This window comes from Chlorocebus sabaeus, chromosome 8 (assembly GCF_047675955.1).
Source record: "Chlorocebus sabaeus isolate Y175 chromosome 8, mChlSab1.0.hap1, whole genome shotgun sequence".
Taxonomy (NCBI): Eukaryota; Metazoa; Chordata; class Mammalia; order Primates; family Cercopithecidae; genus Chlorocebus; species Chlorocebus sabaeus.
The window spans coordinates 70,634,202-70,659,208 of NC_132911.1; the positions used below are offsets into that span (position 1 = coordinate 70,634,202).

At 45.5% G+C, this 25,007-nt stretch overlaps 2 protein-coding genes and 1 long non-coding RNA gene across 6 annotated transcripts in view; 2 read left to right on the forward strand and 1 right to left on the reverse strand.

Moving 5' to 3' along the window:
* The first annotated feature begins 276 nt into the window (after positions 1-276).
* RRS1 (ribosome biogenesis regulator 1 homolog) lies at positions 277-1,996 on the forward strand. The gene has a single exon (XM_008000775.3). It carries the CDS (start codon positions 402-404, stop codon positions 1,497-1,499), a length of 1,098 nt encoding a protein of 365 aa, XP_007998966.3. The 5' UTR covers positions 277-401; the 3' UTR covers positions 1,500-1,996.
* Positions 1,997-2,710: 714 nt separating this feature from the next.
* LOC140712203 (uncharacterized) lies at positions 2,711-3,728 on the reverse strand. Its single transcript, XR_012093698.1, has 2 exons — positions 3,546-3,728; positions 2,711-3,066 (listed from the first exon to the last, which is right to left on the reverse strand). It is a non-coding gene; the product is annotated as an uncharacterized lncRNA (long non-coding RNA).
* Positions 3,729-3,736: 8 nt separating this feature from the next.
* ADHFE1 (alcohol dehydrogenase iron containing 1) overlaps positions 3,737-25,007 on the forward strand; it is a 36,931-nt gene continuing 15,660 nt past the window's right edge. The window contains exons 1-9 of one of the 4 annotated variants that reach the window (XM_008000771.3): positions 3,737-3,836; positions 11,790-11,827; positions 14,510-14,556; positions 16,076-16,129; positions 16,298-16,452; positions 16,915-17,111; positions 18,958-19,035; positions 20,564-20,669; positions 23,584-23,736. In XM_008000771.3, coding sequence (XP_007998962.2) covers positions 3,778-3,836; positions 11,790-11,827; positions 14,510-14,556; positions 16,076-16,129; positions 16,298-16,452; positions 16,915-17,111; positions 18,958-19,035; positions 20,564-20,669; positions 23,584-23,736 — 887 coding nt within the window. In that variant the 5' untranslated portion in view covers positions 3,737-3,777. The remainder of the gene's footprint in view (positions 3,837-11,789; positions 11,828-14,509; positions 14,557-16,075; positions 16,130-16,297; positions 16,453-16,914; positions 17,112-18,957; positions 19,036-20,563; positions 20,670-23,583; positions 23,737-25,007) is intronic. The other 3 variants (XM_008000773.3, XM_073018128.1, XM_008000774.3) reach the window with 3 other exon arrangements.

Sequence of the window (25,007 nt, forward strand, 5' to 3'; positions counted from 1 at the left end):
CCCTAGACCGCCCCCCAGGACCGCCCTCTCTAGACCGTCAGCGAGACTGTCCCAGGACCGCCCCCTGGACCGCCCCCGCGCCCCGCTGCATCCTGGGAATCGTAGTCCCAATCCTGCTCTGGAACTAGTAGTGCCGGCTGCAAGCGCCAGCTCCGCCTCCAGCAGATGTCAGCCTAAAGCTCCCGCTTCTGATCCCATCATCTCTCCATACCGCCCTCTTCCGGCCTTTCCTCTGATTGCCCGGATGGCGAGCCGGTTCCGGGCGCTCCGGAAGCGAATCTTTCTTTTCCGGATTGGGCATTCCGGCGTCTGCACGTGGTTATGTTGCCGGAGTTTGGGCCGCCGCTGTAGGAAAAGTAACTTCAGCTGCAGCCCCAAAGCGAGTGAGCCGAGCCGGAACCATGGAGGGCCAGAGCGTGGAGGAGCTGCTGGCAAAGGCAGAGCAGGACGAGGCAGAGAAGTTGCAACGCATCACGGTGCACAAGGAGCTGGAGCTGGAGTTTGACCTGGGCAACCTGCTGGCTTCGGACCGGAACCCCCCGACCGGACTGCGGTGCGCCGGACCCACGCCAGAGGCCGAGCTGCGGGCCCTGGCGCGGGACAATACGCAATTGCTCATCAACCAGTTGTGGCAGCTGCCCACGGAGCGCGTGGAAGAGACGATAGTGGCGCGGCTGCCGGAGCCCACCACGCGCCTGCCGCGAGAGAAGCCTCTGCCCCGGCCGCGGCCACTTACACGCTGGCAGCAGTTCGCGCGCCTCAAGGGCATCCGTCCCAAGAAGAAGACCAAGCTGGTGTGGGACGAGGTGAGCGGCCAGTGGCGGCGGCGCTGGGGCTACCAGCGCGCCCGGGACGACACCAAGGAATGGCTGATTGAGGTGCCCGGCAATGCCGACCCCTTGGAGGACCAGTTCGCCAAGCGTATTCAGGCCAAGAAGGAACGAGTGGCCAAGAACGAGCTGAACCGGCTGCGTAACCTGGCCCGCGCGCACAAGATGCAGCTGCCCAGCGCGGCCGGCTTGCACCCTACCGGACACCAGAGTAAGGAGGAGCTGGGCCGCGCCATGCAGGTGGCCAAGGTCTCCACCGCCTCTGTGGGGCGCTTCCAGGAGCGCCTCCCCAAGGAGAAGGCGCCCCGGGGCTCTGGCAAGAAGAGGAAGTTTCAACCCCTTTTCGGGGACTTTGCAGCCGAGAAAAAGAACCAGTTGGAGCTGCTTCGTGTCATGAACAGCAAGAAGCCTCAGCTGGATGTGACGAGAGCCACCAATAAGCAGATGAGGGAGGAGGACCAGGAGGAGGCCGCCAAGAGGAGGAAAATGAGCCAGAAGGGCAAGAGAAAGGGAGGCCGGCAGGGACCTGGGGGCAAGAGGAAAGGGGGGCCGCCCAGCCAGGGAGGGAAGAGGAAAGGGGGCTTGGGAGGCAAGATGAATTCCGGGCCGCGTGGCTTGGGTGGCAAGAGAAAAGGAGGACAGCGCCCAGGAGGAAAGAGGAGGAAGTAATAGTTTCTCACCGTCGGACCCGACTGAAAACCAAGGACTATAAATACTAAGTGTTAAGTTCTAGGTACTTGTGCGGGGACTCAGAAGGACCTGGCCGCTGCCTTCATTGAGTTTAAAGGGACAGGATTGCCCTTCCCTCAAGAGAGTATGTAAGTGTTGGACTGCAGAAATTAATGTTTTTCCCACAACCGAGACTTTGGCTGGAGATTAAGAACTTATTTCAGGATTTAAGAATTAGGGAAATAATTTGGTGGAAACCAGGAATGAGTTCTATTCTTAAACAGCCTTTTTTATTTTTAACTTTGGATATAGGGTGAGGTAGAGTTGGCCATATTTCAGACTTAGATTGACGTATATGTTTCTGCATTATTTTTACAAGCTTGTGTATCAGAGCGGGGGGTGCCGGGAAGGGAAAGAAAACAGTTTCAGAATTGGATAGGCAAGTGACCGTTTTAAAGGTTAAGTAATAAAGATGTCTTATCTAGTGTGGCTTTTAACTTTCTGACTATTGGGTAGAAATTGTACATGAAGCCAGTTACCTGGATACCTGGTACAGATTATTTTTGTTTACTTTCTAAAAAACACAAAGCAGGCTGGGCGCAGTGGCTCACTCCTATTGAGTCCCAGCACTTTGGGAGGCAGAGGCGGGCAGATCACCTGAGGTCAGGAGTTTGACACCAGCCTGGCCAACACAGTGAAACCCCATCTCTACTAAAAATAAAAAAATTAGCCGGACATGGTGGCTGGTACCTGTAGTCTCAGCTACTTGGGAGGCTGAGGCAGGAGGATCGTTTGAACCTGGGAGGCGGAGGTTGCAGTGAGCCCAGATCATGCCACTGCACTCCACTCCAGCCTGGGCAACAGAGGGACCTCAAAAAAAAAAAAAAAGCAGTTAAATTATAATAGTTTCAGTGAGACCACTTTTAAACTTATACTTCTTTTGGTATCAAATATAATATTCAAAGTAGTAAAACCAATGGCTGTTTTTTAAAAAAGATTTTATGCTTTTCAACACTGAACACATGGATTTCCTGTAAATGATCAATTTGGGCTTCATTGACTAATGGTAACCATCCTCATTAATCCAGAAAACACTTAAATCTCTCTACATTTGTATCCCCAGTTGTGTGTGTGTGTGTGTGTGTGTGTTTTTAAGCTTGACGTCAGGTATAGTTTTGTTTGGGGAAGAAAGAAACAGACCCATAAGATTCTTAATTAACACATTATTATCTTTTTTTAAGTTCGGGGTACAAGTGCAGGATGTGCACGTTTGTTACATAGGTAAACGTGTGCCATGGTGGCTTGCTGCACCATCAACCCATCACCTAAGTATTAAGCTTCTCTGCCCCCTTCTGTCCCCTGCCCCCAGACCCCCATGTGTGTTGTTCCCCTCCCTGTGTACATGTGTTCTCATAGAACATTATTATCTTTTGATTCATTTGTCAAGTTGGCCTGAGCTGGTTTGGTTAGGAGGTGAAATGTTTATGTAGCTGTCCTTGGTCTTCTTCCTGTCCATCAGTCTCTTCCAGTTTGATCTCAAATTCATTTCTATAAAACTTAATATCTCCTGTAAAGGATTCAGATTTCATAATAACAGATTACTAAAAATGCACATGTTTAGTTGTTACTGCCTTTGGATACTTTCTGATAAAGTTGAGCTTCCTCGTTAATCAGCTTTTCCACTGGGGCGTGGCAGATATGGCACTGCCAAGCCCTCCCGGAGCATAGCCTAATCATGGCAAGTTTTAACTATTGATGAAACCATTTTGCTTTCATCAAAAGCAAAGCCATTCACACAGTATTTAGCAAAGACCCTCAGGCTCTGCTAGGTTCTTGTTTACTGTTAAAACAGTTTAAAGGCAGGGTCTTGATCACTTAAAATACTCCCAGAAGGGAAAGTAATATTTTAAAGGATTCACAAATCCTTTAAACATGGAAAAAGAATGTCCCTGTTCCTCTCCCTTTCCCCAAGTCCTCAACATGTGAAAAATAGAGGATAAGTAAAGAGATTTAAGGCCGGACCCGAGGCCCTGCAGAGCAGTTTACCTTCTACGGCAATGTCAAGGGTGGATGGTGCGAGTGCGGCTGGGGCAGCTGGGGTTCTGGTTCTTACTCCGTGGGAAAATGTCCCTGAGCCCGACTGGGCTGGGGCTTAGACAGGTGACCCGGCGGAGCGGGTGGGCAGGCGCAGCCGAGGGGCGGGAGGCGAGCGGCCTCCGTGATTGGCCGGTGGAGGGGGCGGTGTAGGATCCGGGGAGGGTAGAGGACTCCCAGCGCCATGGCCGCAGCCGCCCGGGCCCGGGTCGCGCACTTGCTGAGGCAACTGCAACGCGCAGCGTGAGTGCGGGGCCGGCGGGCGGGCAGGGGACCTCAGGATGCCACTGTGCCCACGCAGCCCCCTGGGTGTGACCCGCTCGGATCCTGCTCAGTCTTCTTCGCTTGCTTTCAAGAATTCGGGGAAAGGGATACCGCCCTGAACTCCCACCGCGCGCCAGGCGGAACAGCCAGGTCACAGAGTGCGCGATGCAGCCTCGCAGGGCGCAATGAGGCAGCCTTTACTCTGTATACCGTTAAGGAAACTGAGGCCAAGAGAGGACCTGGTCGCACATCGTGGCAGGCAGTGGAGAGCTTAGCATGGTGGCCAAGACAAATTCATGTATGCAGTTGACACATATTTACTGGGCATATATTATGTGCCAAAAGCTATTCCAGGTTCTGGGGATACAAAGATGAAAGGCTCTGGAGCAGTTTGAGGTTTAGTGGGGAATGGGATGAGGGGACGAAGCTACAACCGGCCACAGCAGACTGGGTGTAGAAGGGAAGGATGGATGTGAGAAGTCGCAGAGTCACACTCCTTGGCATGTACGGGGAGTCAGGGTATTCAATGTTATGACACGCCTGACTCCCTGCAGAAATGCGAGGTACATCCTGGTCACCTGACAAATACTTGCTGACCATGCAAGTGTATAAGTCTGTCTGGGAAACATGGACAAGTTTGAGCTCACAGGTGGAGATCAGTAGGAGGAAAGGCGAGGGACTGGAGAGGAATGTCAGGCAGAGAGAAGAGCAACACCAGCGATGGAGATGCAGTCCCAGGACACAAAAGTCAAGTACACCTACCTTCATAGGAGAAGACAGCTGATAAAAGACCATGAATAAGAATATAGCTAATACCATGAGCCAGGCAGTGTCCTACACACTTTGAATGGACTATCAGCATAATAGTAACTCTAATCCTTTCACTGACCCTGTGACATACGGTATTGTCATCCTCATAGATACGGAAATAAAGACATGGGAAAGAATTTGTCCAGCGTCACACAGCTAAGCAAATGACACAGTCATAATTTGAACCCAGATACTCTGGCTTCCCAGTCCTTGTTCTCAGGCCTGTACTAAGGAATTTGAATTGTGTCCTGTAGATAATGGAAAGCCATTGAACAGTATTTCTCACCGTGAAACATTGATACCTTAAAATAATGTCCCATAACAAAAGAATTCCATGGCCAAATAAATTTGGGACGCTCCTTACTGCTGTATCGCCCTCTTGGAGAATCAAAATATACATTAGACATGCAGGGGTCTAAGAAGCTACAAAAAAAAACTAAAGCTGTGTTGAAATTTTTGGTTCTAAACCTGTGTCATAGAATTCTTTGTCACACACCACCATTCATATCCCATGGAATCAGTGTCGCACACAGAATGGTTTTGGAACGCTTGCATGAGAAGGGAGTGTGGCATAATCAGAACTGTGTTAGCGCATTCTGGTGGAAATGTGGAGTGAAGAGGAAGGACTAGAGGTCATTGTCCTGCTCCAGTCTAAAGATAATGGCTTCATGCACGGAGAGGCAGTTCCTTGGGAAGATAGAAATGTTGAGAGGTTGGTTAGAATCCACAGGATTTTGTATCTGAATAGTTAAGAGTTGAGATTTCTGGCTTGGGCACCAAGTAAACAGTGGGCTCATTTACCAAGGCAGGGACTGTAGGAGGGTTAGTGTTAGGAGGAAGATGGCAACTTCAGTCTAGGGCATTTTGAGTTGAGCATGCTTCTGGTACATTCAGATGGAGACCCTCAGTAGGTGATTGAAAGCATTGTTCTGGGGCTCAAGAGTGAGTTGGGAACACATCCATCCATGTGTGCAGAGGACAGTTGAAGCCTTAGCAAAACTCTAACCTAGAAGGAAACAGCTGAGGATGAATTCCTGGGGAGCAGCACTGCCACAGCAGGAGTAGCAAGATGGTGCTTTCTTCTGCACGTGCTTATTTTTCTAATAGGGTAAACATTTTAAAAGTGGGAGATTTCCGATGAAAATCTTGGAAAATTGGAAAATGACATCATTGGGCCCATGTTTCATCGGGGAAAAGTGGTCTAGGGCATGGGGTGATGTGTGGCCACCTCTATTGGACAGAGCATGCACTCTGGGCTTCTGCCCAATGCATTCCATAGAGCAGCTGCGCTGACAACTGAATGGAGGGGAAAGAACCAGCACTGAAGAAGACAGAGGCAAGGTGTGGCCGGCCAGAGAGGTTGTGGGAATGCCCTAGAGGGCAAGAGTCATATTCTCTCTCCAGATGTGCAGCCCTTAGCTGGGCAGGGCGGCGGGTGCCCGTGGTCCCAGCTACCCCGGAGGCTGAGACAGGAGAATCACATGAACCTGTGAGGCGTAGTTTGCAGTGACCAGAGATCAGGCCGCTTCATTCCAGCCTGGGCTACAAAGCAAGACTCCGTCTCAAACAAACAAACAAACAAACAAAAAAAAAAAAAAAAAAGATGTGCAGTGCAGCCCTGCTTTGGCTGTGTTCTCTCTGGGGTACAGCAGGGAACAAAACAACCTAACCATGCCATGCATGGGGCACAGGGGACAGATGACAAACTAGTTAGTAAAATTGAGAGTACATTAGCTGTTGACAGTTATTAAAGAGAACATAAAGTGGACTGGAACATTGAAGGAAGGGATGCAATTTTTGAGGTGTTCAAAGCAGCCCTCACTGTGTTAGTTTCCTACAGCTGTTGTAACAAATTATCATAAACCTGGTGGTTTAACACACATTTATCTTCTTAACAGTTCCAGAGGTCAGAAGTCCGAAATTAGTTTTACTAGGCTGAAGCCTAGTAAAAAAAGAGGGTAAGCAGGGCCACACTCCCTCTTGAGTAAGACTCAGAGGTGCCGCAGAATCCACTTACTTGCTTTTTTCCAGCTTCTGGATCTGTACCTTCGGTTCCTTAGCTTGTAGCCCCTTCCTCCATCTTCACAGCTGGCACCCATCTTGCTTCAGTGCTCACATTTCTGTCTTTCGGGTCAAATCTCCCTCTGCTTCCCTTTTATAAGGATATGAGTGATTGCATTTAGGGCCCACACAGATCATCCAGGACAATCTCCCCATCTCAAGTTTTTTGTTTTGTTTTGTTTTGTTTTTTTTGAGACACAGTCTTGATGTCACTTAGTATGGAGTGCAGTGATGTGATCACGGCTCACTGCAATCTTGAATTTCTGGCCTCCTCAAAGATCCTCCCACCTTAGCCTCCCAAGTAGCTGGAACTACAGTGCACACTATCATGCTCAGCTAATTTTATTTTTTGTAGAGATGGAGTCTCACTATGTTTCCCAGGCTGTTCTTGAACTCCTGGCCTCAAGCAGTCCTCCCACTTCGGCCTTCCAAAGTGATAGGATTACAGGTATGCGCCACAACACCTGGCAAGGTTCTTTTTTTTTTTTTTTTTTTTTTTTTTTGAGATGGAGTCTTGCTCTGTCGCCCAGGCTGGAGTACAGTAGTGTGATCTTGGCTCACTGCGAACTCCACCTCCTGGGTTTGAGTGATTCTCCTGCCTCAGCCTGCCGAGTAGCTGGGACTACAGGCACACACCACCACACCCGGCTAATTTTTGTACTTTTAGTAGATACAGGGTTTTGCCATGTTAGCCAGACTGGTCTTGAACTCCTGACCTCAGGTGATCCGCCCGCCTCGGCCTCCCAAAGTGCTGGGATTACAGGTGTGAACCACTTCGCCCAGCCAGGATTCTTAATCATATCTGCAAAGTTCCTCTTACCATATAGGGTAACATTCACAGATTCCAAGATTAGAACCTTATCTTCAGGAGCGACTACTCAGCTGACCACACTCACTGAGAAGGTAATGGTTGCAGAAAGACCAGTGGATGGAGAGAGCAAACCCTGTGGCTTTCAGGGAAGGTATGCAGAGGTGAAGCATACCTGGGTATGGAGCAGAGTGAATAGGGGGGAGATGGGAGTGTGGGGCCAAGGGTGACCCCAAGATTTTCTGGCGCGAACAACTGGAAGGATGAAATTGCCATTTGATGGGGATGGGGAAGGCTATGGGAAAAGCAGGCTTGAGAGAACACCAGGAACTCAGTCTTCCATAGGGAAAATGTTAACGCTTCATAGACTTCCAAGCAGAGATGCCAAGTGAGCAGGTGAACCTGGAGTTCAGGAGAGATGCCCAAGCCAGAAAGATAAATTTGGAAGTCATCAGCATCAAAGGTATTTGAGACCATAAGACCAGGGGAGGTTACTAAGAGACTGAGTGTGGAAAGAAAAGAAAATGTTCCAGGACTGACCCCTGAGCCCTCCAGCATTTGGAGTCAAAAATCATGAAAAGAGGCCGGGCGCGGTGGCTCAAGCCTGTAATCCCAGCACTTTGGGAGGCCGAGACGGGCGGATCACGAGGTCAAGAGATCGAGACCATCCTGGTTAACACGGTGAAACCCCGTCTCTACTAAAAAATACAAAAAACTAGCCGGGCGAGGTGGCGGGCGCCTGTAGTCCCAGCTACTCGGGAGGCTGAGGCCGGAGAATGGCATGAACCCGGGAGGCGGAGCTTGCAGTGAGCTGAGATCCAGCCACTGCACTCCAGCCTGGGCGACAGAGCTACACTCCACCTCAAAAAAAAAAAAAAAAATCATGAAAAGAAATGAAGCCAAGAGCAGCCGGTGTGGTGAGAAGAAAACTGAGTGGTGCCCTGGAAGCCAAGGAAGAACATGTTTCCAGGAAGGAAGGAGTGATCAGGAGAATGCCGCTGACACATTGGGTACCGTGAGGACAGAACTGAACTGAGCAGGGTGGTTAGCTGGGTAGAGGGCATCAGTGAGCTGGGAAGTTGGTCAGTTGAGTCGGGATAAAAGGTGATGGCAGGAGGTTCCAGAGGGAATGGGAGAAGATAAATCGGAAGAATGGGTATAGCCCGCTGAAGGGAAGGAGAGAGGTAAAAGTGGGAGTGGGAGAGGAAAGAGGAACAAGAGGTTTCTGGTTTTGTTATATAAGACGGAGGAAATGTGCTTATGAATAAGCTAAAAAAAAGTGCTGGTTGCTGATGGATAATGTCTAACAGGAAGGGGGATTGTGATGATTTAGAGGGGAGAAGGGAGAGCTGCTGGCAGTCCTTGAGTAGATGAGAGGGGATGCGATTTAGGGAATGGGAGACAGATTAGCTTTTGCTGAGAGTGTGGCTAAGAGGTAATCAGCGATATCAAGAGGGAAGCCAGAATAATGGGGCCAGAGCCAGGAGGGTAGGTAGATGAGGTCCTTGCTCTCCCCAAGCCTCACTTTGCTTCTCTGAAGGAGTCCAAAGAAGCCTATCAGTGCCTTCAGGCCATCCTAAGAAGGCAGGAACCCACAGCCTGGTTCCCCCACTCCAGTTCAGGCCCTCTGTCTTGGCATGCCAGGAAAAGGGAGGAGAGGGTCAGGGGAATGAAAATGTCTACATTCACTTATTTATTCATTTACTCGCTCATTTAATGAGTACAAAAGGCTTACTTTGTGCCTGGCACTTACTTGGTGCTAGCCACAGGGGATAAAGTTGTGAGAAACAGTAGATCCTGCCTGGGCATCACTAAATTCACAATCCACAGGCAGATAGAAGCAGGAAAACAGCACCACTGTGCTACATTTTAACGCGAAGGGAGGCTCCAGAAAGGGTGTCTCTCTGCAGCCTCGGGCCTCAGGGAAGGCTGCCCAGGGGAACTGACAGGAAAGAACAAAAGTTATCCGGAAGAAGAGGGAAGGAAAGTATGTTGCAGGCAGAGAATATAATAAGGGCAAAGTTCTGGAGGAGAGAGAGAGACTGTGGCTCATGCAAGGAAAAGAAAGAAGTTAATTTTTCCAGGAGCCCAAACCCAGAGATGGAGTGAGTTGAGGGGCCAGTCAGGCAGGGGCAGGCCTGAACTTTATGTGAGAGCCGTGGGGAGCCATTGAAGCAGCTTTCAACAAGGGAGTGACATCATTGGAAATATGCTCCGACTACAGTGTGGGAATAGAGGTGGCAGAGGTTGAGCCATGAGAAGCCAGTTGGGAATTTGGTAGTCATCCACTTGAGAGGTGATACTGGAACCAGAGAGTGGCAGGGTCCCAGGAAAAGTGGGTGGAGTTGAGTAGAGACATGTTTGAGGCCTTGGTGCAAAATGAGCTCTAAAGGGTGAGGGAGGAGGAAGGGTCAGAATGGCTGAAGGCAGCCCAGGACAGAACCTAACATTTAAGGAATGGGCAGAGTGAAAAAGGAGCCAGTAAAAGAACAATTAGAGGAAGCCTAGGCAAGTAGGGCTCCTGGAAGCCAGGAAAAAGTTCCCCCTGCCCAAAAAGGTGTGACCATGCGTTTTATGCTACTAGAGTGAGATGCTACCAGGTCTGAGAAGTGAGGACACAGCCGGACAGCTGGACTTGCAGACACAGCAGCCGGATTTCAGGGGCCAAGGAATGTGTCCGAGACCCAGAAACGAAGCCAGCAAATGTAGGTCGGGAGTAGAGAGAGGGAGAGTGAGCCCGCCAGAGGGGGTAGGAGGTGGAAAAGTTTCAGGCGCAAAACTCTTCAATAGGCTGAAAAAGATTGAGTGAGCGGGAGAACTAGGAAATACAGGACAGGTAGAGGTCCGGAGAAAGCAAGAGGGGACAGGATATAAACCGCGAGTAAGAAGTAGAAATAATGAATTGAGATAGCCTCAGAGCTTGGGGAAGAAAAAAAAAGGGGGGGATGGGGGGGTGGGAAGGAAGCAAGTGCTCCCAGGAGCCTTCACGTTGGAAAGTTTTGAGTTTGGATTTTTTTTTCCTTCCCTCTACCTCACTTTTCTTGTCCTTGGAGGGTGTAAAGCAGGGAAAGTCCTCCAACCAAAGCCCACCGTGAAGGGACACGCCTGGCCTGGCCCGCGTCCTCTCCCCCGGCGCGCGCAGCGGGGACCACTAGATGGCGGCCGCGACTCGCGCCAGCTCTCACTCGCCGCCTGGTCTGCTTTGACTTCACAGTTCGAATTTTTGAGATCTGGACGGCCACTGAGATCAACCCTTTTCCTTCCTCCCTAACCTTCCCCCTCGGGTGTTTTAATTCCAGATTTGAATTTTTGGCGGGGAGGAGGAAGTGATGCACTCAAGTATCTACCGAGACCCAACCACTGGACAAGGTTCTTTGCGCAACCCAACGAAACATAAAACCGTCTTCCCAGCCTCGATCAGAGAGGGAGCAGGAGAGACAGAAGCCAGAGGAGGGACTGGGACTGTCCAAGAAATAGGAGACAACCAGGACAGAAAGGGAGACCAGAGCCAGGGGAGGGAGGGTTTCCAAAGAGGAGGACGTGGGAAATCTGTAGAGAAGCCGACTGAGAGAAGTGAGATGCAGTGGCGGCCTTGGAGCGCGGGATGCGCCGGGTGTGCGCGCTGCTGGGGCCGCTGGGGAGCCGCGCGGCGGGGATGGAGGAGCGCTCGGAGCCCGGGGCTGCAACTGGGTAGAGAAAGATGGGGACTAGGGAGGTCTTTGGGTCCAGGAAGGTTTCCTGGAGGCTCGGGTCTAGAGCCTGCTTGAAGAAAAATTAGCCACCTTGAAGACACTGGGAAATATACAAGGCAAGTTCTCAGCATAGGGTAGTAAGTAAGAAGAGGCGCACGGGTAGAGTTAACCTTGGGCCGATTTGGAGACCAGGGACCCTAACCCAGCTCCTAACCCAGCAAGAGCTGGGGCCTCATGGAGACCAGGGACCCCCATCTTAAACTTGCATGTACCCCCAGAGCGTTTATCTCAGCTGCCCGCAGGCATTTGATAGGAATTGCTTGAGTAAATGAATTCGTGAAAGAATGATGCTACAGTGCTGGGAAGATGCTGAGTCAACTTTTTGTCCTTCATGATTTCTGGGTCTCTATATATTTTTTCTGTTGTACAGTGTCTGCCAAGAACTACCAGTTTGATAGCATCTTAGCACTAGACTACAATCTGAGTTAGCTTAAGGCTTTTCATTTTTTGGTATCTATTTTCACCTTAGGTTTTTTTTGCTGTCGTTTTTATTTTCCCTAGGTGCCAGTGCCCAACTCATTCTCATACTTACTCCCAAGGTAATACTTCTGTATTTTTAAACTGGCCACAATTTTGGTTTCTGCATTTAACGTTATAATACATTTGGGTAGTGTATGTAAACAAAACCAAGGCATGTGAGAGCAAGGTCCATGAAAACAGTTACCATTTCACTGTGAAATTGATAACATGTAACTCTATACAAAGTTAGCTGAATGCACACTACTAATCACGTTTTTGTCTCAAATATATATTTAATGCTACTTATAACGCTTTTCTCTTTTAATTACTTGCCAAATCTAAAAATGCAGATAGGATTTTAAGAATGTCTGAGTTCGTCAAACAGAATTAATCAAGGTGAAGTCTTTGGAAGGTTCTAAAACATCTCTAAAAACTGGAGGTTAAAGAACAAGATGGTTCCTAGAAAGAAAAACAAAACTTGTTTGTATCAATCTTTAAAATAATATTGTATTTAAAATAATATTGTATTTCCTAATACTTAAAAATAATAACAAAGTTTCAGTTACCACAACATCTTAATCATTACCAAACGCCAAACACTGTGGTCCACAGAGCAGCAGGAAATTCAACATAGTTTCAGCATGTCCTTAGAATGTCACATGGATTACTGACACAACCACTGATTTTGTGTCTTCTAAGGTCAGATCTAAACATTAAGGCAAGAGTTGGAAAGGAAAGAGGCTGACCATCCAGGATCCTAAGCAGAAACCCACAGAGAAGCTGATTGGGGAGTTAGAACAGAGAGAGTAACGGACCAAGGGCTTTCTCTTGCCCAAGGAGTGACTTACCCTTCAGGACAAGCCAAGGGACCTCCCTGTCCATCATTAACCACCATCTATGAGGCAGAAACATGTCCAGCTTTTAAGGCCCTTCTCAACATATACAGAATTTTGTCGTCAGCTGATTTTCTCGAATTTTTAGTTGGTTTCAACAATTAGTTAATTTCCTATTTGAGGGATTAAAATTAATAATTTACAGAAAGATATTCTCATTTCCTAGGGTCATATTTATGTCTTTATCTAAAATTTAGTAACAGGAATAATAGATTTTTATATACAGAGAGAGAGACAGGGTCACCCTCTGTCACCCAGGCTGGAGTACAGTGGTACAGTCGTAGCTCACTGTACCCTCAAACTCCTGGGCTCAAGCAAACCTATCACCTCGGCCTCCCACAATGTTGGGATTATAGGCTTGAGCTCCTGCACCCGGACAGATTTTTTTTTTTAAGCCTAGAGGAATCAAATAAATGTGAGTTTTGGTTAAGGGTGCCTTTGCACTCAGGGAGCTGAAGGTAGATTGTTGTCTAGTTCTGATCTATTTTCCTTAAAAAAGAAAAAGCATAGTGAAAATTGTTCTGTAGACTTTATCTTATGACTGACCAGTATTGATATAAATAAGTAGATAAAAACAAGGATAAAAATCTTTAATTAGGTCCCTTTCATTGTTCCAATATGACAGAAAATCTTTTTTACCATAATTAAAACCTAATCCTTTGCAAGGAAATAGCACCTTATAAAAATGTTTGTTAGGCCGGGCACGGTGGCTCATGCCTGTAATCCTAGGACTTTGGGAGGCCGAGGCGGGTGGATAACAAGGTCAGCATGGTGAAACCTTGTCTTTACTAAAAATACAAAAATAAGCTGGGCATGATGGTGCGCGCCTGTAGTCCCAGCTACTAGGGAGGCTGAGGCAGAAGAATCCCTTGAACCTGGGAGGCAGAGGTTGCAGTGAGCTGAGATCCCGCCACTGCACTCCAACCTGGGTGATGGAGCGAAACTCCATCTCAAAAAAAAAAAAAAAAAGTTTGAACCTGGGAAGTGGAGGTTGCAGTGAGCTGAGATCCTGCCACTGCACTCTAGCCTGGGTGACAGAACAAAACTCCATCTCAAAAAAAAAAAAGTTTATTAAATTTCACCAAGATAAATACGTTTTTTATATGCATAAGCTTGATAAATGTAAATATCTTACTGTGGTAAGTTATCCCTATGAATTAAAAAAATTAATTCAAACAAGTTATCACAGTTGCTGTAAGAAGTATAAGCAAGTCTCTAATTCATGAACTTACTAGTAGTTGTTTTCTAATAGTAATCCAACTCTAGACTAGGGGATTTTTTTTCTAGAGGATTGTTACACATTATATTTTCAAACACATATTTTAATTATAATGGAGGAAATGTTTTATTATTTTAACAAATTTAGCCTCAAGTTAGCGTTACGTTCTTTTTTTTTTTGAGACCGGGTCTCACTTTGTTGCCCAGGCTGGAGTGCAGTGGCATGATCTTGGCTCACTGCAACCTCTGCCTCTTGGTTTCAAGCTATTCTCCTGCCTCAGCCTCCCAAGCAGCTGGGACTACAGGCACCCACCACCACGCCCGGCTAATTTTTTTGCATTTTCAGTAGAGGCGGGGTTTCACCGTATTAGCCAGGATGGTCATGATCTCCTGACCTGGTAATCTGCCAGCCTCAGCCTCCCAAAGTGCTGAGATTACAGGCGTGAGCCACCGCGCCCGGCCGCATTACATTCTATCTAAATTGCAGGTATTGATTTTAATTTGATGTGTAACAGTGAAACCTGAAAACAATATATTTTCGGTAAGACTTCAAAGGAAATACTTATGTTCACTGCTGGATTTTACTATCAAATAACAATATTTATGCTTTATTTTAAAGACCCACTTTGATGCTAAATTTTACATTTCTAGCCCCTGGACTTTCACCTTCTGGGAAAACAACAGATTATGCCTTTGAGGTATATTCACTCAATCCATTATTTCTTTTATGAATAACCAGAAAAAATAAAACTAGAATATTTTGCTAATGAATTATTTTATTTTAAATCTACTATTAATTCATGTTCCATAATCTCTATTTGATCGGACCATATTTAGCAAAGTACCTGGTTAGTATAATGGAATATAAACCTTCTGAAATCATGGCTAATGTCTAAAGTGCTGTCTTTGTACAGTCACTAAAATAGGATAAATTCCCAATTCTACAAATTCTCTTATATATATGTTATATGTTAAACCTTTAGTTTTGTAATTATAACAATCCCAAAAGAGGTCAAAGTAAAGTAACAATTCTGGTGCATTTTTGTCACACTGTAATTACATAACTACTTATAATTATTTGTTTAAGTCCCTGTCTCCTCCTAGTCCAGGATTGTTTGGTTTTTTTGTTTTTGTTTTTGTTTTTGTTTTTAGACAGTCTCACTCTGTCACCCAGGAGTACAATGGTGTGATCTCAGCTCACTACAACCTCCGCCTCCTGGGTTCAAGCGATTCTCCTGCCTCAGGCTCCTGACTAGCTGGGATTACAGGTGCACACCACCATGCCGAGCTAATTTTTGTATTTTTAGTAGAGACAGGGTTTTGCCATGTTGGCCAGGCTGGTCTCCAACTCCTGACCTCAGGTGATCCAACCACCTCAGCCTCTCAAGGTGCCAGGATTACAGATGTGAGCCACTGTGCTCGGCTCCAGGAATTACTAATTAAAATGTCACCGGGGGCCCGATGGTTAACCTACAGATGACCAGGCTGGGTGATACCATGCCGAGCTCACTGAAGGCACAGGCCCCATCTAAGGTGTGACTCCACTCAACCTCATAAGATCACTGCCATATGGGAATGCATTCCCCGTTTGCTGTATTATTCAAGAGAAAGTGAAATTCACATGGTCCTATTAAGTTTTTTTATTCTAACTTTTAAGAGTTATTAGTCAATTCAAAAAAAAAAAGAAATTTAAACAGAACACAGATCAAACAAAACATATTTCAGGCCAAACATGACCCATCGTCCATCAGTGTAAAAGCCTTTCTCTCATCTGTAAACTTTATGAGGCCATGTGTCTCTTATTCATAGTTGAGTTACCAGAGCCTACACAGTGCCTGGAACATAGAAGACAGTAGCATTGGCTGGGTGGCAGGTATGCAAGGGTGGGTGGATGAACAGAAAGTATGACATTTGAGAGTTATTTTACGGGTGGAGATAGAGGAAGGCAGGTATGTGAAGCTAAGGGAACAATTGAGAGTTTATGATGTGTTTGGGAAAAGACAAGTCATTCAAATGTGACAAGAGCTGAGGTTTGCTGAAGGAAGTGTGGTGCGTTCACACTTCTTTAAGTGAGACCAGATGGGAGATGACCTGGAAGACCATGCTAAGGAGTGTATACTCTATGCTCTAGGCAACAGGAAACCATTTCAGGTTTTTAGAAATGGATTGGTCAACTCTCAAATACTTTCTACATCTAAACCTTTTTATTTTTTTCAGATGGCTGTTTCAAATATTAGATATGGAGCAGGAGTTACAAAGGAAGTGGGAATGGCAAGTATCCGAGATATCTACAGTCTCCTACTGTAAATGTTACATATCTCATAAGACACATGCTGACAACAATCATGTCCTCTATTTTTAAAAATGTACAATGTGAGTTTGCCAGAAGAGTCTATTGCAGTTCTAGTGCAGTTGAACCTAACATAGGTTTTCTTGTAGGACCTACAAAACATGGGTGCTAAAAATGTGTGCTTGATGACAGACAAGAACCTTTCCCAGCTCCCTCCTGTGCAAGTAGCTATGGATTCTCTAGTGAAGAATGGCATCCCCTTTACGGTTTATGATAATGTGAGAGTGGAACCAACAGATGCAAGGTATTTCTCGTATTGTTGTTATTGTTTCTTTACTTTAAGCAGAAGCTAACTGTTGATTAAAACTTGCCCCCAGCCTGGCGCGGTGGCTCACGCCTGTAACCCCAACACTTTGGGAGGCTAAAGCGGGCAGTTTGCTTGAGGTCGGGAGTTCAACACGAGTCTGGCCAACATGGTGAAACCCTGTCTCTACTAAAAATACAAAAATTAGCCAGGCATGGTGACAGGCACCTATAATCCCAGCTACTCGGGAAGCTGAGGTGGAAGAATCACTTCAAAGCAGGAGGCACAGGTTGCAGTGAGTCAAGATTGTGCTACTGCACTGCAACCTGGGCGACAGGGTGAGACTCTCAAAAAAAAAAAAAAAAAAAAAACCCACAAAACTTACCCCAAGTGTTAGTTAATGGCATGGCAATTTATTTCTGAAAAATATAACGTAATGATTTTTATTTTCCCTTCTCCAAGCTTCATGGAAGCTATTCAGTTTGCCCAAAAGGGAGCTTTTGATGCCTATGTTGCTGTCGGTGGCGGCTCTACCATGGACACCTGTAAGGCTGCTAATCTGTATGCATCCAGCCCTCATTCTGATTTCCTAGATTATGTCAGTGCCCCCATTGGCAAGGGAAAGTCTGTGTCTGTGCCTCTTAAGCCTCTGATTGCAGGTAAAGACTGTTTATTTCTTTGTTTTATTTTGCAGTTAGCAAAAGGTCTTAAGAAAGATGCAAGCCAGTCCTTTTAACATATACATTTCTAAAGCTTTCTGGTTTGTTCATTTCAAATCAATGCCTTGTTTGGAGACCAATCATTCATTTTAAAATTCTGATCTTTGTTATTGTATAGATAAAGACAATTTGGGTCAGTGGAAGGAAAGTTTGCAGATTTAAGCTATGGTGTCACCATGTGGAAAAGGGGGAAGGTCATCACTGACATATGATGAGATCCCTCTGTTAGCAGCTTTGTCCTCTAAGCTGCTCTCTGTTTTGTTCTGTTTTGCCAGCCACTGTAGAGTTTAAGGAGAACATTAGCTGTTATTTTTCTGATGTTGACTCAACCCTTTCTTCTACATAATGGCTCTTCAACTGACCTCAGGCTTTGTCTCTTCCCTGGGACATGTGGCCAGCATGGTCCATCACTCTGGGTGACATCTGCTCTGTGGCTACCCAGGGGACAGACATACAAATCCAAATCAGAATAGCTCATTTGTTCCACAGGGGACCTTGAGATTTTCTGGTCTTTTCTTCTCTGCCATTTTTATGGCTGCTAGCATATTACTATTTAAAGTTTTATAGCTAACATGCACTAACTGGTAACTGGGACATATCCTCAGTTTAAAGTTTTGCCCTTTCTTCTCCTCTCTCCTGCCCATTGTGAAGAGGCCTTGTGATGGGATGTGAGTAAGTCGATGGCAGATGAACTGCTGTGTTGTGAATGAGGGATCAGCAGGGAGTAGCATAATTGGTGTCTGGCAAATGGAACCCTCTGGTGAAACTGTGTCAGCATCACACAGAGGGGTGATTAGTAAAGTTTAGAAACTTGACAGAACCACAAAACCACGGAGCCCAGCAAAGGCAGAGCGTCACTGTGCTTGCTGCCAAGAGGGAATAAAGATGTCTTTTAGGGAGAGCAAATATGAGTTTTGTTACCAGAAGTGCCGGGCAGCCTGCATTGACCCAGCTGCAGCTGCTTAAGCTCTGGCCCCCAAGGAGCCTGAAGTTCCCAGAGCTCACTGCTATTAATACAGCACAGTTGTCACACATGTGCATGATTAACATACATATATGTTAACAAAGACACAGAAATCATACGTGCATGTTAACACAGATACAGAGATCACATACATATTAAACACACATGTATGTTAATACAGACAGACACCATACATATTGACACTCACATTTATGCAGAAGCAGGCAATATGCATATTAAACATGACCATGTTCACGCAGACACAGACATGCATATTAAACACACATGCATGCTAAACATGTACGTATGTTAATACAGACGTGGACATCATACATGCATGCTATCACAGATACAGAGGTCACACATACATATTAAATATACATACATATTAATATAGACACAGACATTATGCATATTAAACAACATAAATATTCATCCAGCAGTCATGATACATGTCAAACATGCAATTGCATTAATGCAGGCACAGACATCAATGTACATGCTAAACATACATGCATGCCAATATAGATACAGACCTCATGCATGCCTGTTAATGCAGATACAGACATCATACACACTGGATTTACATGCATGATAACACAGACACTGACATCCTACATGTTAGATTTACATACATGTTAATTCAGACATAGACATCATACATGTCAGCTTCCATATATGTTAATTCATATACATCATGCAGACAAGAGGGTCAGCAAAGTTTCCTTCTCTAATTTTGTTCCTCAGTCCTAAGGCTGAATTAGGTATCTCCACTAACCTTTATTTAGATGCTTTATTAAAATTAATATTATTTTGTTCAAGTGCCAACTACCTCAGGAACCGGGAGTGAAACTACTGGGGTTGCCATTTTTGACTATGAACACTTGAAAGTAAAAACTGGTAAGAACTTTGCCCATAATTTTGAATTATCTCTCTTACCTTTCAACTCCACACTCTTCTTTAAATCCTAATATTTAAAAATCAAGCAGTTATGATACAGTTAGAATAAGCCCCAATGTTCTATAGCAGAGTAAGGTGATGATAGTCAGCAACAATGTGTTGTATATTTCAGAGTAGCTAGAAGAGAGGACTTGAAATGTTCCCCAAAAGTACTAAGAGTGATGGATATCCCACATAACCTGACTTGATCATCACACATTCTATGTATGTAACCAATACTCACATGTACCCTATAAATATGTTAAATATTTTGTATCAAGTTTAAAAAGAAAGGAAAAAAATCAAGGGGTCAAGGAAAGGGTATGTATATATACACATTTTCTTTCCTTTTCCAAGTACATATAAAAATATGAAACAATGTAATAAACTTCTTTTTGAGAATTACCGCTGAAAGCATATTGAAATGCCATGAATCTTAATTGGCTATTCTCTGCCCAAGTTAGTGACTGTATATCAATGATAAATGACTGTTTCCTTTCTCTGATGTATTTTTTCCATTTTAAATCAACTTCATTGAGATGTGATTTTTGTAAAATAAAATGCACATATTTTAAGACTCTGGTTTGATGAGCCTTGACAAACATATATGCTCATGTAACCACCGCCCCAATCAAGATACAAAATATTCCCATCACTCCAGAAAGTTTCCTCATGCTGCGTCCCAGCAATCCCTCCAGTCCTTTTTCCAGGTAACCTCTGTTCTGCTTTCTGTCTTCTTAGTCATTTTTATGCTGTCTTCTCTGTCGTGGACTCTTGGATAATATGGTAGAAATGTCTCTCTTTTTAGTCTGGCTCAATATCCTACTTTCAGATCTTTGTAGCAGAATAAATTGACATTTAACTGCACATTTTTAGTAACTTTTCTGTTTAAAATTAAATTGCACTATCCTTTGACATTTCTTACGTTGACGATAATAATGGCCAACACTTACATTCTACCTCACAGTTTCTAAAGACTTTTACCTAATATTCTCCATTTGATCCCTACGACAGCTCAATGAGAGCTGGAGGCCCTGTGCTATTATAGTCTAATCTTATAGAGAACTCAGAGAGGCTAAGTGACTTGCCCAAAGACACAAAGTAAGTTGCAGAGAGAGGACCAGTGGTGTACTAGTAAACTGGCTCTCTGGAATTTAATAATAAACAAGTAAGCCCTGACTTGTAGTGTTGGCCCATTTCTGTGGTGTAAATACTCTCACCATGGCCAATGACATCACTCATCCAAGAGTTGGAAAGAGATGCATACACATGGCCCTTGGAAACCAGGAGGAGCCAGCTCCAGCACACCACTGAAAACCCCAGGCTTCTGACTCTAAATCACTTTCCACTGCTCCTTGCTGCCTCACTACATGAAAATGAACCTTTTCTTATATTTTTATTTTTAGGGTGATTTATTATCCTGAAGTCATTTGCCTTCTTAAAATGATGCCCATGTCTTTGGCCTCTACTGAAAATCCTTATGTTTTAGGCATCGCTTCGAGAGCCATCAAACCCACACTGGGACTGATTGATCCTCTGCACACCCTCCACATGCCTGCCCGAGTGGTCGCCAACAGTGGCTTTGATGTGCTTTGGTAAGTGCTGGTGCTGCCTGGAGGGGCTTTTTTAGTACTGGGTCTATGGATAGTATTTTGTTGCACAAAGCACATGCTAAGTATTCATTGATTAGCACCCCACAACACCCCTAGCTTTGGCTGTCATTACCCCCTGTCCTAAATCAAAACATTCAAGCTTTAGAGGTTGGTGACTAGGTGACATCTGGTGTGGGCCACAAACCTGCTCTTCAGGATGGACCCCCCCCCAGCCACAACCAGGGCCATAGGGATGCCACTAAGGGGGCAGTTGGAGCTGGTGTGCAGTGTCTCAGGGACACACCAGCTACCTTTATGGCCTCACTAACTAGGCAATGCCCAAGGCTTCATGTCATGGAAGAGGGCAGGGAATATAGCTAACACCTCCAGAGCACCCCCAGACCATGTACATTGTGTCAGCACCTCGCATACATCGCCACTTCACTGCAGCTCTGTGTGATACGGGACCTTTGTTTTATTGAACAAGAAAACTGGGTTTGAGATGTTTAGTGACTTGCCCACAGTCTTACTGTATGTTCCCTCGGCTTCAGCTGCATTGTGCCGATGGCCCCCTAATCAGTATTTCTATCACAGACCTTGCTCCTGAGCTCCAGGCCTCATAAAGTCCCCACAGGCACTTCACATTCAGCATGTGCCAAATGGCTCTTGTTCATCTATGTGCACGTGCACATTTTTTCACATTTTAACACCTCCGAAATCAGGACATACCTTAAAATGTGTGGCGTCACAGTATGTTTTCATCCTCAGTGGTACGTATCTTAAAAACAGTGCAGGCTGGGCACAGTGGCTCACGCCTGTGTTCCCAGCACTTTGGGAGGCCAAGGTAGGAGGATCACTTGAGGCCAGGAGTTTGAGACCAACCTGGGCAACAAAGTGACACGTTGTCTCCACAAAAAAAGTTTTTTGCAAATTAGTCGAGCATGGTGGCACATGCCTGCACATCCCTGTACAGTGACTGTCACATCCTAAGTACTTGTATACTGCTTGTCACACAAGCAGGAGGTGACAGAGTCAGAACTCACATCCAGGTCCCTCAGGGCCACGTTCTGCTTCCCTCACTATGTTATGCTGCCTGCCAAGGGACTGTAGAAAATTGTGTCTAACTCCATTCTGGTCAATATTGTCAGAACTTTGATGAGCTGTCCCCTAATAACCTGGAAATGAGGGGAATGAGATTATCCTTCCTAACTGTAAAGTGCATAATAAATACATCGTGACCCAAAGCAGTCACCCTTAAGTGGGTAACTCACAGGCCCAAAGACTTCACTGTCAATCAAAGTGGGGAGTGGGCTCAGAAGGCAGGAGAATAATGGCAGTTGCTCTTTCAAGTACTGCCCAAAGGAAAGAACACCTGGCCCGAGGAATCTGCCCTTAAGGCCCAGTGGCCTATTCTGAAGGTAGACAAGCCATGTATTAAATCTTCGAGATAACTCCCCTCATTAGGACTCCATGGACTTCTGATCATAAAGTGGCCATCCTACGGCTTGACTGTAGGGAGACAAGGTGCCATCTTGAAGACTCAGATGTCTGCTCAGCAGTTACGTTTCTTGTCATAAAGTATTAAGCTGACTTCCAGGCTTTACACATAGTTCCTGTGAGCTCAGTCCAGTGAGTCCGCCCCTGAGAAACAAATCTGCACTTGGATTTGGGATCTAGATGCAGTCTAGATGTGCTGCAAGACAGAGGAAACACTCTGACTACAGTGGCCTCACCAACCACCCCAACTTCCCCATGTGGACACCTCATTCTTGCATTATTCATACATTCCCTGCTTAGAACCACAAGGCCTTCATATCCATCTACAAACTAATTTCCAAAACAATTTTCTAATGATTTGTCCAAAAAACATTATCTGCTTCTCATATGTAGAAGAGAGTAATTCCTCCATTCTAGGGAAAATGAAAGTTATACTTCGTGCAAAACATGGTGTCATCTCCCTGAAAGTGAAAGTGAAAGGAGAGTGTCCCAGAAACACTACAGAGGCCCCCATGGGGAATTATACTGAAAACTATAATTCATGCGAACTATAGTTCATGTTACACTGTGTTTCCAGTGCATCACTGATCTAGACGGTGATGTCTGTTCTCTTCTGCAGTTGATGGGCTAGAAGCCATGGCAGACCGGCAAGTGGAGGCAGCTTTGAGGCTTAATTCTTGAAATAGCAAACTTTGAGTTTAGGGCACATGAGAGGAAAAGATCTGCTTTTTCTTCAGGCCAAGAATTAATAATAATAGTGAATACTAAGGTATACAATGTGCCAGGCACTATTCTAAATACTTTACATGTGTCAACTCATCAAATTTTCACAGCCACATGACGAACCAGTACTATTATTTATCCCTGTCTTAGAGTCACAAGAAGGATACCGCCTCACACCAGGTCCACAGCAGAAATATCTAGCTCCAGGATTGACATCTGGGCAGCTGACCCCAAAGTCTATGTTCTCGCTCATTACACTGTAATTTTCATAGGAGTCTGGTATAGCTATGACCCACCTTTGGCAATATGGTATTTGATCAATGCAAGGTATAAAATGGTAAATATCTTCCACAAGGAAGTCATTTTTTAGATTCAGTGCTTTTTTTGTGGCTCAAATATATAATTCAACACCATAAAAATGTATTGACACTAGAAAAGGTCCATATGTAATCTTATACATACTGTTCAAAAATACTGTAATGCCGTTAATGTAAACTCAACTGTGTTAATTTATATTATAAGTAATGGCTGTTGTAGGCAAGAGGTGGGCTGGTAGAATGTACTGTGATCATCAGTGTTAGGTAATACATCCACCGTGGGTTGAGTGCCAAACAGCTCCAAGACAGTTTGTCATCTAAATGGAGGGAAGGAGGAAGACCATGCTTTCCATCTGTGTATTTTCAATATTTCTTGTTAGCCATGCCCTGGAGTCATACACTGCCCTGCCCTACCACCTGCGGAGCCCCTGCCCTTCAAATCCCATCACACGGCCTGCGTACCAGGGCAGCAACCCAATCAGCGACATTTGGGCTATCCACGCGCTGCGGATCGTGGCTAAGTATCTGAAGAGGTATGTCACCCCGAAGGGGATAGAAATAGAACAGGAGGCCCACATTCTGCCAGCACGTGAAACATGACATGCCTGAGCCTGAAATATCCTGAGCAGGTCTGTTCACCAGAAAAGTAGTCAGTGGATGCGCAGAAGCCCCAGACACCAGCAGCCTCTGGAGGGACCCAAGGGACAGGCAGATGAAAACTGGGTCCTTCAGTTCCTAAAAGGCAAAGACAGCCAGGGGACAAACTAGGAGCCAAGCTAGGATGAGGGGCAGGGTCCTTTGAGATTTGGCTCCCCAGGGCAGAAATGAGACCCACGCAGGCAGATGTTGGCTACGCCCATCCAGGCCCCGTCTGAAGACACACAGAATCCATCCATTGAGTTAACTCAAATGAACTAAACTTAAAAAATAAATGTGGGCTGGGTACAATGACTCACATCAGTAATCCCAGCACTTTGGGAGGCCAAGGCAGGAGGATGGCTGCCTTGAGTTTGAGGTTGCAGTTAGCTATGATTGCACCACTGCACTCCAGCCTGGGTGACAGAGCAAGACCCTGTCTCAATTTAAAAAAGAAAAGAAAATAGTAGACATTGCTGTCCCAGGAGATATAAAAGGCAGAAAATGTAAAAAGATCCCTAAGAGGCTGTGAAAGATTTATGAATACAAGTATATACATACATGTATAGCCATAAGCTACAGGAGAGCAAATAGCAATCAGCTCCTGAGAGAGCAAAGATATACTTAGGATGAAAGCTGATACCTGAGATATTAGGACATACTCAAAATCGGACTCACTTTTGTATTTATACGTAATGGACAGAACAACCACAGGTAGGCTAGGCCTAAACATGAGCACAATGCTTCCTCTGGCCTTGAGCTAGAAGCTCCACTGATAAAGGAGCCTTGGAATTGCATTTTGTAGCAGAGCAGCAGGAAGGAACCCAATACTATTTCAGGTTTGTGGGGGACTTCCAGGACAGCACAGCAGCACTTGACTAGGTCCAAGCAGACACGCATCATGGGGAGCCAGTTTGTTTGACAGGGACAGAGGCTTGGCAGTGGCACAGCGGTGGGAGATAAGGAGAGACAGACAGAGGAAAGGCTGAAAGCTCCATCATCTGCTACTTCACCTTGTCATTGGGGGAATTAGGAACTAACATGGGGTTTCGGAAAGGAGGCAGGAACACCCAACCATTCCACGTGAAAGGACCATTTCAAATGAAAGGAGAAGAAAAGGTTGTGCATTTTTATTTCGCAACAGGAACTCTTACGCAAGGCAAAATTG